This window comes from Colossoma macropomum, unplaced genomic scaffold (genome assembly GCF_904425465.1).
Source record: "Colossoma macropomum unplaced genomic scaffold, Colossoma_macropomum, whole genome shotgun sequence".
NCBI lineage: Eukaryota > Metazoa > Chordata > Actinopteri > Characiformes > Serrasalmidae > Colossoma > Colossoma macropomum.
Window position 1 is genome coordinate 6897935 of NW_023494788.1, and position 12929 is coordinate 6910863.

At 40.9% G+C, this 12929-nt stretch overlaps 1 protein-coding gene across 1 annotated transcript in view; it reads left to right on the plus strand.

The window, feature by feature from the left end:
* The window catches only part of slc7a5 (solute carrier family 7 member 5), a 34476-nt gene that overhangs the window by 16277 nt on the left and 5270 nt on the right, over positions 1–12929 (plus strand). Inside the window, exons 3-8 of the mRNA XM_036568172.1 lie at positions 6563–6668; positions 8086–8130; positions 8291–8414; positions 9368–9471; positions 9821–9917; positions 11276–11425. Coding sequence (XP_036424065.1) covers positions 6563–6668; positions 8086–8130; positions 8291–8414; positions 9368–9471; positions 9821–9917; positions 11276–11425 — 626 coding nt within the window. The remainder of the gene's footprint in view (positions 1–6562; positions 6669–8085; positions 8131–8290; positions 8415–9367; positions 9472–9820; positions 9918–11275; positions 11426–12929) is intronic.

The following is a 12929-nucleotide window of genomic DNA, read 5'->3' on the forward strand; positions in this document are numbered from 1 at the left end:
TGACGGTGTCCACCGGGCACGGCATCACATGCACAGACTGTTTCTGAGAATGTTGTTCAGTGCGATTACGCTTGTCATTTTCCTGAGACCAATCATGGATTTCTTGGAACGGTTTTGTCCAGTACAGCAAAATACAGTTCCTTGTAGTGACCATAGCTGAGTCAGCATCTGATCCAGTCGCTGCCGCTTTGCTGGACCTCCTCCTTGAACTCAGGGGGCCTTGGTAGTTGTTTTTGGGCGCACAAGTCAACCGTGAGTTTCCAGAGTTTTTGAAAGTCGCTAGCAGAGTAGAGACTGTGTGACTAGCTGGGCTCCTGAATGCGGCATAACTCAAACTTGGTGATTGCAGTGCTTTCGACTGCAGGCTGCCCCCTAGTGTCGTAGAGATCAGTCTCTGCACATTGTGGATGGGTCATTCTGCAGAAATGTCCACTTTTCTATCTCTCCATAGGAGTCACTGGTGTTACCGATCCTCACTGGTGTTACACGTAATAAAGGAAACACCAGAGACATTTTAATGGAAAATGAATTTTACAAAATGGCTGCTACAGAGTATCAAACCACATGTTGTCAGTCATGGAATATCCACTAAAATATGTAATTTAATCCATTTGTGTTCTATTTTTTCACAATAACCTCAGAATAAAGTCGGTCACACCAGTGACTTCAGCTAAAAGCTTCATATGAGATCATGAGCTAAATGAGAAAATCTCTGATAACTGAAAGACACAGTGGACTCACCATGTGCTTTTCTTCATAGATCCTCAGAAAACAGGTAAAAGAAAGTCGAGTGATGTCATCAGTGTGACTTTTATTTCAAAATAAGAGATTTTTTGTTGCGCGGTAACACCAGTGACACGACTCCTGGGGACCACAACTTTCAGTATATATTTTATAATATTTATTTGGCATTTGTTTTCTTTATGTGATTTAATTAATATATTTCATAGTCATGTATAGATTATTGTAGTTAAAATTGCAGAGAAATTTTTATTTTCTTTGAAATATGGCCTCAACCTTTACACATGACTGTGAGGACGAGCTCTTCTGTGGTGCCTGGAGTTCTAGATGATTGATTTAAAAACCAATATTGCTAAATTGATGGATCAAGAAGGTGTAATTGTTAAAATAACTTAGTGTTATTTCAAAATGTAAATAAATTGTAACCCTAAGATGTTTTTAAGTGTAATATATCTGTAAACGCTAGGGATGCGAAAATGGACGTTTCTGTAGAATGAGCCATATACTTTTGACAAATGTCAGAAATAAAATTAAAGTGAGTTGACAAACATTTTAGCGGGGCAAATTCCCCCCCCCCAAAAATGTTGCCCATGTTGCTGGCATTTCCATTCAGTCCAATAGTGCAGAGTCAGCATATATGGAGTTTGCATTTGCATTTTATCTACATAAAATGCAGATTATTCAGTATCAACCTGTTTTCAGTTTGTAAGTGAGACGACCTCTTTTGTTTCGTGTGTGAACTGTAGATACACACGCTTGTGTAGGGGAAACACACTAGATAAGCTGTTACACCCATCACTACTGACGGATGACATTCAGACTTGCTGACTCTGAAGCTGTGGGGTCTCTCTCTCTGTCTCTCTCTCTGTCTGTCTCTCTCTCTCTCTCTCTCTGTCTCTCTCTCTTTCTCTCTCTCTCTCGTGTGTGTGTGGTTTACACAGATAAGACACTGAAGTGCTCAGGGTGCACACATTACAGAAGTGTGTGTACTCAGTTGAATGTTTACCTTTATTAATATTTCAGGAAACAAACCACATCTCTGTTTTCTTTTACATTAGTGCTGGATTTTTCTGGATTTTTTTTTTGGACTTCGATTGTGTCAAACAAACAGACAAACAAACAAATAAATAAATAAATAAGGAGTTTGTTTAATCAGAGCAACATTAACCATGCTGTACTTGAAAAATCGATGACTTTTGAGCTGTCTTCGGTTTTTTGCACAGTGAAACACGTGTGACAGCGGGGTTAAGACATCATGTTATTGATGAGGGACAGATTAAACGGCAGAACCAGATGCTTTTCTAAGATTAGAGCGGGTCTAAGATCAAATGTAAATAAAACCACCGCCTGTTGACGCCGTATATTTATTTCCCTATTACATGTATTCAGTTACACTGAGTGACTCTTTCCTCATAACGATCAAAGCAGTCTGCCACAGCGAGCTCCGCAGTAACTGAATACACGCAGCATGGCGCTGGGGCTGAGAGCCCATTTTCACATTTAAGGAATTGCAATTTATTATCATTTCATTAATCAAGTGGTTTGGCCTAAGATCAAATTTACACAGTCGTCCGCAAGTGTAGCTGATCAGCCAAGGCATGGTTGGTGTCAGAAACGTTCAGCTTTGCCGGCTGTAGTACTTCTGGGGTCGTACAGGGTCTTGTGCAGGTAATTGCCGTGATAACTTTCCTAAAATTTTGATTCCAGCTTGTGTTCACACTTAACCCCTTCCTGTTTAGTGACCATTAAATTCCTGAGTAGAAGTGTGAAGGGCACCTAAGTAAACCAGAGGTGGAGTGTTCAGTGCGTGTGTGTCTGTGCGAGAGAGAGAGAGAGAGAGAGAGAGAGAGAGAGAGAGCTTTAGAGGTGCTGTGTAAGCGTGTGTGGCGCAGAGAGACAGGGCTTCCGTCTGAGCCCCTAATACAGAGTTTATACAGCAGCTTTAGAGCACAGAACGCTAACCCTAAACACACACACTCACATGCACCCTATTCAGACAGACCTATTCCCCCAGGCCCGCACACACACACACACACACACACCTCTCTTGCCCTGTGCTCACTCTCCCGTCATGTGCCCGTGTGGCCCCCCAGGCTGCGCCGATCACACTGGGGCGTCACATGAGAGTGTTGTGATCTCTACTTCTCCTTACACACATACATTCTTCTCTTCACCCACTCTCATTCCTTTATTCATTCACTCAGAGTCTCCAACAATTAATACATATTTTGCCCCCAGAAAGTGCTGAGCAGTCAAAGTGGCCTCTTTCTACGGGCCCCTAGTGGCTGTTTCACCGCCGGGAAAGAGGTCAACTCTGATATTTTTAATAAATGTAATAAAATCGAAAAATTTCGCTATAACTCTGATATCTTCAGATGAAACAGGACTCTGTGTTGAGCAGCTACCATGCAATGAGGGGTGAAAGGGGAGGAGTGCTAACCCCCAAAGATGGCCATGCTGAGATACAACAGACAACGACAGCTTTCTTGATGTTAAAAAAAAAAAATGTTCAACTGCCACAATAAAAAATAGCATTTAAACACAGTAAAAATAGTTTTACAGATGTTGAGCTGGATTTTGCCCCTTCAGATCAATGTGTTTTTGCTTTTTTTTATCCTCCTCATTCCAAACGTCCAGTATACTGGACATTTTTATCCCAGGTGCTCTGTAGAAGCAGTTTTGTCTCCACACTCACTCTCATGTGTTTCTGCTGAACTCAGTCTTTGTATTGGTTGATCATTCAGGCCGGTGAGACAGACACTCACTGCCTACAAGACCAAATCAAACATGGCTCCTGAATCATCCTCTTATCTGTTTCAGAATGTTTTTGTATGTGTGTCCTTCTAGAAGGTCCATTATGTGAAAGATAAAAAGGAAATAGTAGATATTTATTTCTACATGCACACATTTTGAGATCAACTTTAATGTCCGTCAGTCTGGACGTTCGAACGTGTAGTAAATTATGCTTTGATTAGTATAAAAGACTCCTGCATTACAAAACGCAATCATTTAAGACTTTTGTTTGTTTAGGAGTGACAGTAGATTAGTGGATAATATTGTTTTTATTGATTCCTATATGTTTCACTGTCCAACATACTGGACATATACTGGACTGAAATTAAGTACACGAAATGTGCTAGTTGTTGAAAAATGAGCATATTTATTATCACCGGGACGACAGACCCAAACAAAAAAGGATTCAGTAATGTATGCAGTAAGTGTGATATTACATATAAATCTATGAAATATGTAATACAGCTTATTAATGATTTCTGACTTTTTTTCATCAGTGATCTCGACCGTTTCAACCATTCAACTGATTTATAGTAGTGTAAATCAGTGTGCTTTGTGTAAAGCTCTTTGTTTACTGTTACGATATAAAAACCACTATGAAAATTCTTTAATATTTTAGAAGCCATTCATGCAAAAATCCAGGTAGTTCAGAAACTTCTTCATGTGACTGTACATACAGTAAACACGGGAATTTCAGTGCTTGCTTTGTGTTTTGTTATGTTGGTGGACACAGAATATATATGTTTCCCAGTAAACATAAAAATCACGTCATTTAATAAGCAGCAGAATCATGTTATATATATATATATATATATATATAAACATAATTTGTTCCAGTATCCAGTCCCGGGACTGAGGAGGTTAATTTGCATTGCAACAGAGCACCATGCTATACATGCACTTCAATTCTAGGTGTACTCCTGCCAAGGTTCAAGCAATAAAAATAAGTGTCACTCAACCTGATGTTTTATGGTTGGTTGAATTTAACCAGTCATGCTGCTGGTGCCCGTTTGCCAAAATGTATTCTGAGCTGCATTGCTCTGCTGTTCTGTTATTGCTCATGTGCCATTATTAGCAGCAGCTCTTGCTGCAAGAATAATATCAACTGGGCCAAAGTCCACTTGGAAATTAAGGACGACGCTCCTCTTTTAAGTTTTTTTCGTGCACACCTGAGTATGGGTGGAGTGCAATAAACCAAGTTTATTGGTAGAAAAAAATTATTGGTCCGCAGCAAACGAGGTAGGTGTTAAAGCAACTTTAATCCGGCTGTAAAGACGACGAAAGAACTAAACATTACTGCTAAACATGCTGCTGTAAGTCTGCTTAAAAGGAACTCTCGATGCTGCTAGAGGCTCCGTGTGGTGATGCAGGCAGCCATGTGACACCATGTAGACCAGTCACAGTCCGAGGAAGATCTCAGAGCAATCGATGCCGTGATCAGGAGTTCTGTTCAGTAAGCAGCACCGTGCCGTGCAGACTCAAACCGATGGGTCGTTTTAACCAAAAAGTCATTTTTACACTTGTACCGAATGCGTGGGTCCACATCTCGGATGGTTTCAGTGCTTGTGCGATCTTCTGCCTCCTCCACAGACCAAATTGTCCCTTTTCCCACCATAAAGTGACTTAAAACTGGGAGTATTTTATTGAGGTTTTATTGAATCTGTTTTAAGCTGTTTTATTGTGGCTTGTTATGGAAACCTTAACCAGAAATAGACTAGAGGTGGGTGATATAGCACAAATATAATATTGCGATACTTCAAGAAAATTTTACGATAAACGATATTTATTTTTCAGACATCCGATCAGAAAACTGTGACTTGTAGAATGATTTTTATTCAATATTTTGAATAGTGTTGCACTAGATTTACTTAAATCGGACTAATTTTGCTCTCTTTGTAATGAGACTTGCAGTTGGTCAGTGTCTACAAGCACTGGTGATATACACGGTATGTTTATAAAAGCATATCGTATTGTGACATAATTTATCACAATAATGATATAAACTGTCGTATTGTCCAGCCCTAAAATAGACTCAACAGCCTTGTCGAGGTAGCTGGTAAAATCATTGCAGCTCTCTGAGATCACAGTCCCACTGATATATGTAACAAACAGGTTCTAAGGAAAGGCACCAGCCACCTTGTCCTGTCCAGATCACCCTTTGCTAACAGAGTTTGAGTTGTTTTAGAGCACCTGCTGGAAGAAACAGGCACAGAAAAAAAGTTTTTTTTGTCTCTACAGGCAGTAGCTTGTTGAATAAAAGCAATTACTGACTTGCACACATACCTTGGGTTGTAGAGTAGGATTTTTTGTGTGGGGGGGGCATGTTTATGTTGTGATGTGTTGCTGAGTGGTGACTTTAATGTAGAGTAGAGTTGAGAAGTTGAGCTATGCGTGCTATTTACACGTGATGCGGAGCACAGCAGGCTTCACTGGATGCAAATCTGACCTCTGTTTTCACAAGGAGCAGAAATAATTTTTTTGGACCTGCAGCCAGCCTTGAAAATAGCTTTCACACTCGACCAAACGTACCAAACTCTCGGAGCAAAAGGTCCTGACGTTAGACGGGGTCTCTGTGCCTTTCTCACGACAGGGCGAGAGACTGGGCCTCTGTCTGAAACAACACTACAGGCTGCTGATTCAGCGCACTCGATGAAGAATGTGCAAATCTGTCTTCTCCCTCTATCACTGACTGACTCTCTCTCTCTGTGCCTCTGATTTCCTTTCTTTGTTTCTTGCACTCTTTCATTGTCAGTTTTTATTCCTTTGTCCAGCATCCATGTGCCCGGAACTGTACGTGCCCATTTTCTGCCCACACGAAGTCACAAGTCTCTTGAGCTTGACCCCGTGGATGTCAGCAGTTTCTTGGTTTTGCTCAGGCAGCACTGAGATGTTTTGTTGAACAAAGAGGAGGAATAAACTCTTTTATCCCTTTTTGTTTGTAGCCTTTCTGCATGCACATGATTTTCTTTCCCACGAAACACCAGTGATAGTAAATGTCTCTCTATGTCTCTTTCTTTGTCTCTTTCAGGTGACACTGTTGCCCTCCTGCCTGAAAACTCTTTCAAAGGATCCAATAGTGACTTTGGTAACATCGGTTTGGCTCTCTACAGTGGACTCTTTGCATATGGAGGCTGGTACGTTCAGCATCAGAATCAGAACTGTTACAACTACAGTATCACTGAGTTTTAAGGCTTAAAATAGTGTTTAAAAGTCTGAAGATTTTTTTTTTTATCAGTCTGAAGAACCCTTTCGCAATGCAAAGAATCCTGTGTTCATGGTTCTATGTAGAACCATTTCAAAAAGGGTTCTATGTAGCACCAAAAAGGGTTACACTAGAAAATGGTAACACTAGAAGAATCTTTTTTTGGAGTGCTGTATAGGACGCTCTATACAGAACCATCTAGAACACATTCTCAATCAATCTGAAGAAACCTTTTGTCAATGCAAGGAATCCTTTAATCATGCAAAGGGTTCTTTGAGTGTTCATGTTTTTATATAGAACCATTTTCTGCACTAAAGAACCGTCTGTTTTAAGAGTTTAGATTAAGAACTAAAGTAATAACTTTGGTCCTGTTTTAGTTTTGTAGGTTTCTGTCAAGGATACATTTTGGCCCAATCCCAATTCTTATTTTTACCCCTACCCCTGGTTTTCGAGTGTCTCCTTGCCCCTTGGAACTGAGTAGTGGCTGAAATCTTCCCTACAAAATGGGACCCTCAAATAAAAAGAGCATCACTTCATTAACAGCTACTAGCGCTGCTCTGTAGGCGACCCTGCCAGTCTGCAGTGACAGCAGAGGAGGGTAAAGTTCAGCTCCTCACTGCTGGGCTTTAGTTACATTTAGGGAATCATATGCCTTCAAAGAGGGGGGCAATTATTTATTATCACCCACCTCTAATTCTTTAGTGATGTGACGCTGAAGTCAGATATTCGCCAGTTTCTTGTTCAAATTTTCCTGTTCCACCTTAAATGGAGCGACAGTTACATTCTGCCGATTCAGGCGTCAAAACTGCTCGACTGTTTAAGGTGGAACGGGTAATTTAGCGATTTTTTATACTTATTATGAAGAAAAGGATCATAATACATTGAAACGACATTAAAATTAGATAATACAATGGTTATCATGACTTTTAACGGAGAAAATAGTCACATTTGTGGAGTTTTTTGGTCGCTTGCATCTTTCTTTTTTTCTCATAACACTCTGTTCAGAGAGTGCCTCTGAAAAACCTTCGCCCTACCCGTCTCAACAAAATCAGGACGCCCTACTCCTCGGCATGAGCGCTCAAAACAGTGGGGTTAGGGCTAACTGGTAGGGGCAAGGGGTGAAATGGGATTGGGCCTTGGAATTTTGTGCAAATTAAGAACATAACTAATGAAATGGAACTCCTTACTAATCTACTCTTTACCCTTTACTCTCTTCTTAATGAGCACTCTCCATCACTGTTGTTCCTGAAATACAAAGCTGCTTTTTCGGCCTTTGTTGTTTTCCTGTTCTCTGTGCTCAGGCTTTCTCTGGACTGTCTTTCACTGTTTTTTTTTGTTTCTTTTTCCAGGAATTACTTGAATTTTGTCACAGAAGAAATGATAGAGCCATACAGGTAAGTGAGAGCAATGAGACTTGCCTTGAGTTACGCAATTCAAATCTGATTAGCTGCTTAGGTGGCGTTAGGTAAGCGACCTGCTTCTCACCGAGTGGCTGTCTGATATGAACCGGGTTTTGCAGCTAATTAAATGTGCTTCTGTGTGGGTGTGTTGCAGAAACCTGCCCCGTGCCATTATCATCTCCCTGCCCATCGTCACCTTAGTGTACGTGTTGACCAATCTGGCGTACTTCACCACTCTCAGCCCAGACGACATGCTGAGCTCCGAAGCTGTGGCTGTGGTGGGTGTTCACACATTTTCACACATATTGAATTCAGTTCAGTTAAACTTTGTCTTTAAACCAGAACGACATGAAGGTTTCCCTCACTGTTCATTGGTGCAGCAACACAATAGCGTAAACAAATGCTGAAGTGCAGGACAGCAACAAACAGTGCACAATAGAACAGTGTAAGACGGTACCATCACCGTGCTGGTGTACAGTTAGAGACTATAACTCATCTGGAGATGCACGGTTTGTATTAGCCATCCTCTAGTCTTTAATTATTGGTCATTTTCTGACCACAGAGCCGCTCTTGACTGGATATTTTTGGGTGGTGGTCCACTCTCAACCTAGCAGTGACACCCCAGCAATACCGCTGTGTCTGATGCACTTGTACCAGCACCACACACACTACCATGACAGCGCTGTGCTGAGAATGGACCACCACCTACCTAATATCTGGACAACAGCAGTCCTGTGGTCAGAAACTGACCATTGATGACTGAAGGATAAAGTGTAGCAACAGAGGGCTACAGTCTGTAATTAGACTGTATAGGTGGGTGTTTCTAATAAAGTGGCCAGTTAGTGGAAGTACAAGGTGGGTGTTTCTGATAAAGTGGCCAGTGAGTGAAAATACAAGGTGGGTGTTTCTGATAAAGTGGCCAGTGAGTAAAAGTACAAGGTGGGTGTTTCTAATAAAGTGGCCAGTGAGTGGAAGGTTAAGGTGGGTGTTTCTAATAAAGTGGCCTGTGAGTGGAAACAAAGTAGGGGTTTCTAATAAAGTGGCCAGTGAGTGCAAGTACAAGGTGGGTGTTTCTAATGAAGTGACCAGTGAGTGGAAGTACAAGGTGGGTGTTTCTAATGAAGTGACCAGTGAGTGGCAGCATAAAGTAGGTGAATAATAAAAAAATGCATATTTGAGCTTCATTTTGTTTCTTCCAAAATCTTGTTGTGACTCTGAATGTTTGTTGTAGGACTTTGGAAACTATCACCTCGGCCCCATGGCCTGGATCATCCCTGTGTTTGTGGGACTGTCCTGCTTTGGATCTGTCAATGGCTCACTGTTTACATCATCCAGGTAAGAGAATCACACACAAATACGCACAGACGCTCACAACAACCGCCTACACACACACACACACACACACACACACACACACACACACACACACACACAGATATATCTTAAAAAGATCTTGAGTAGCAGAGTCTCTTAATCGGATTGATTCGGTCATTTGGGCTGTGTTGATTTGATTAGTCTGTGTGTCAGTGTTATTCTGCACCAGACTGTCGTCCTCATTTCTCAGTAAACGCTGACCCGGTTCGCTGCCTCAGGCTCAGTTCAGAATGCTAACTGTTGTTGTGGCTGCTGAATTACCTTTCCTCACTGTCTCTCCGTCTCTTCCTCCATCACTCTATACTTCCAGACTGTTCTTTGTGGGATCGCGGGAAGGACATCTTCCCAGCCTGCTGTCCATGATTCACCCAAACCTGCTGACCCCACTGCCCTCTCTCATCTTTACCGTAAGAGACTGAGACTGATGGCATCACTTCCCATCATCACATATATTAAAGCCATATTTAGCACATTTTGTTTACCTAAGATAAATAAATCTTAAAGCAGCTCTCTTATCAAACACGTGTATTAACGTATTATTTTAGCTTTAATATATGAGAGTTTATTATAGTATAAAACCGTACCATTCACTTCCCCATACAGTCTGTTAATGGGAACTGAATTCAAAAAAGCTTGTTTTTGTTATGTCACAAATCATGCGTTCATGTTGAAGATATATTGTTTCAGCCCTGGCAGCTTTTTGTGCAGGCATGATACAGGACAGCCAATCAGAACAGAGCTCATTTACATATCAAAGCACTGTTCACGGCTGTTTAGGGTCAAACCATACAAACACATAGAGCTATGCTGAGTGGACCAGCAACAATGTCCACTCAGTGTAAACTTATGAAACTAAGAAGTGTAACAACAAAAAAATTAGGGGCTCAATTAATTAAGTTCCTGGATTAATAGGTTTTTGTATTTGCATCACCGATAATAATACACATTTGGCGCAAGAAACACTGTACACTGCAAAAAAAATGATTTCTTGGCAAGTAAAATTGTCTTAAATCTATTTTATATATTTTATATTTCTCACTTTGAGATTGTTGTAAGCTTATAAGATTTTATTTTAAATTTTTTGTACTTGTTTTTAGTGAATTTATTAAACCAAATCATCTCATGGAAGATAATTTTGCTTATTCTGTGAAACAAGCACAGGTATCTGTCAATATAGTGAGATAATTTGATTCAATAAAAACACCTAGAAAGACGTTAGACTTGTAATAAGCTTACAACAGTATTCAAATTAAATATATTAGATATATAAACTAGGCATAAGATAATTTAATTTGCCAAGATACATTTTTTTGCAGCATATGGAGGAAAAAAGCCATAAGAAATCAATTATTTAATCTCCCTGTTGCTTTAAAATCCGCGCTGTATATCTGTGGACTGTGCAGCTTTGTTTGTGTTCCAGTGTCTTCAGGAAAATCACTGTTCTGCTGTTTCTGATTTGGGCTTTAATCACATTTGATTAATCAGATCTCATAAATGAAGGACGGGCAAAACCCTGTCCTCCACAGAGCGTTTATCTCGCTCTAAACGCGCTTCTAAAATCAGCTAATTCAGCTTTGTGGTTCGTGCCATGATTTTTGATGATGTTACACGAAACAAATGACTGATTTTCAGTGTTATTACAACTATAAACTCTAAAATAGCTCAGTAACTTATTACTAATGTTCTATTTGCTTTGGAATTTCATCAGAAAGTACTTAACTCTTCAGTCTAAGCTTGTCTCATTTGTGTGCGTTCTCTCTCTCAGTGTGTGATGACTCTCCTCTACGCCTTCTCTAACGACATCTTCTCAGTCATCAATTTCTTCAGCTTCTTTAACTGGCTCTGCATCGCCTTGGCCATCCTTGGAATGATGTGGCTGCGCTACAAGAAACCGGAGCTGGAGCGGCCAATCAAGGTGCGTGGTGGGCGTGTCTTACGAGTAATAATCAGCTTTTATTGGCTGAAAATCTGTATAATGAAGTCCGGATGAGGTTGAGAAGTGTATTATTAGGCCATTGTGTTGGAGCAGCTCAGCGAGTCTGCATGCTAGTGTGAAGACAATGACTCTTTTGTAGTGTGTAGCCTGTGTGACACTCTCTCTCTCGCTCTCTCTCTCTCTCTCTCTCTCTCTCTCTCTCTCACTCTCTCACTCTCACTCACTTTCCCTCTCTCTCTCACTCTCTCTCTCTCACTCACTCACTCTCTCTCTCACTCTCACTCACTCTCTCTCTCTCTCACTCACTCACTCACTCACTCTCTCTCTCTCTCTATCTCTCTCCTCTCACTCTTGCTCTCTCTCTCTCTCGCTCTCTCTCGCTCTCTCTCTCACTCTTTCTCGCTCTCTCTCTCACTCACTCACTCTCTCTCACTCTCTCTCACTCTCTCTCTCACTCTCTTTCTCACTCGTTCACTCATTCTCTTCTCTTTCTTTTCTTTCTCTTTTCTCTCTTGTTCTTTTCTTTCTCCTCTCTTACTGTCTTCTCTCATTAAATTTCTTCCTCTTATCTCTCACTTTTTCTTTCTCTTCTCTTACTGTCTTCTCTCTCTTGTTCTTTTTCTCTCTTTTCTCTCTTTTCTCTTTTTCTGTCTAGAGCCTTTTCCGTCTTTTCTCTCACTTTTCTTTCTCTTCTCTTTCACTCTCTTCTCTCTCTTGTCCTCTTCTCTCTCTTCTTTCTCCATTTCTCTCTCTCTTTCACCCTGTGTATTCCTGTCTTCTCTCTCTTGTTCTTTTCTTTCTCTTTTCTCTTTTTCTGTCTTTGGCTTTTTTTTTCCTATTTTCTCTCACTTTTCTTTCACTTCTGTATCACTCTTTTTTCTCTTTTCCTCTTCTTTCCCTCTTTTTTTCTCCATTTCTCTCTCTTACCCTGTGTACTCCTCTCTCTGTCTCTCTCTCTCTCTCTGTCCCCACGAGCCCTGGTGGATTCATTGGCTTTGCTCATCTGCCTGGTTGGCATGGAGACATATGAATCAGGAGAGGTGTAAAGGCACTGGAGTGAAAGAGGCCAACTCTGATAAACTCTCTCTCTCTCTCTCTCACTCTCTCTTTCTCTCTCTCTCTCTCACTCTCTCTTTCTCTCTCTCTCTCTCTCTCTCTCTCTCTCCACCAGCTTCCCAGTACATTCCACTGTCTCTTTACTCATCTATTGTATTCACGCAGTCATATATTACTGCTCTTTTTCCACCGTCCCTCACTACACCCCCAGACTACGGCCTGGAAAAGCCACTTGTTGATCGTTCGGCGCCTCAATGTAAACCAACTTGATAAAAGCAACTGATAATTTATATGTGGTTTAGAAAAGCTGTTGTCAAGCACAATACATTTCCTGGACTTTAAGCAGGCTTATGTAATACTGGGTTTGCTGTATGGCCTCTTTGCCTTTTCTTTGGTTTAAAGCTATAATCAGAGTGTTATAGTAAAT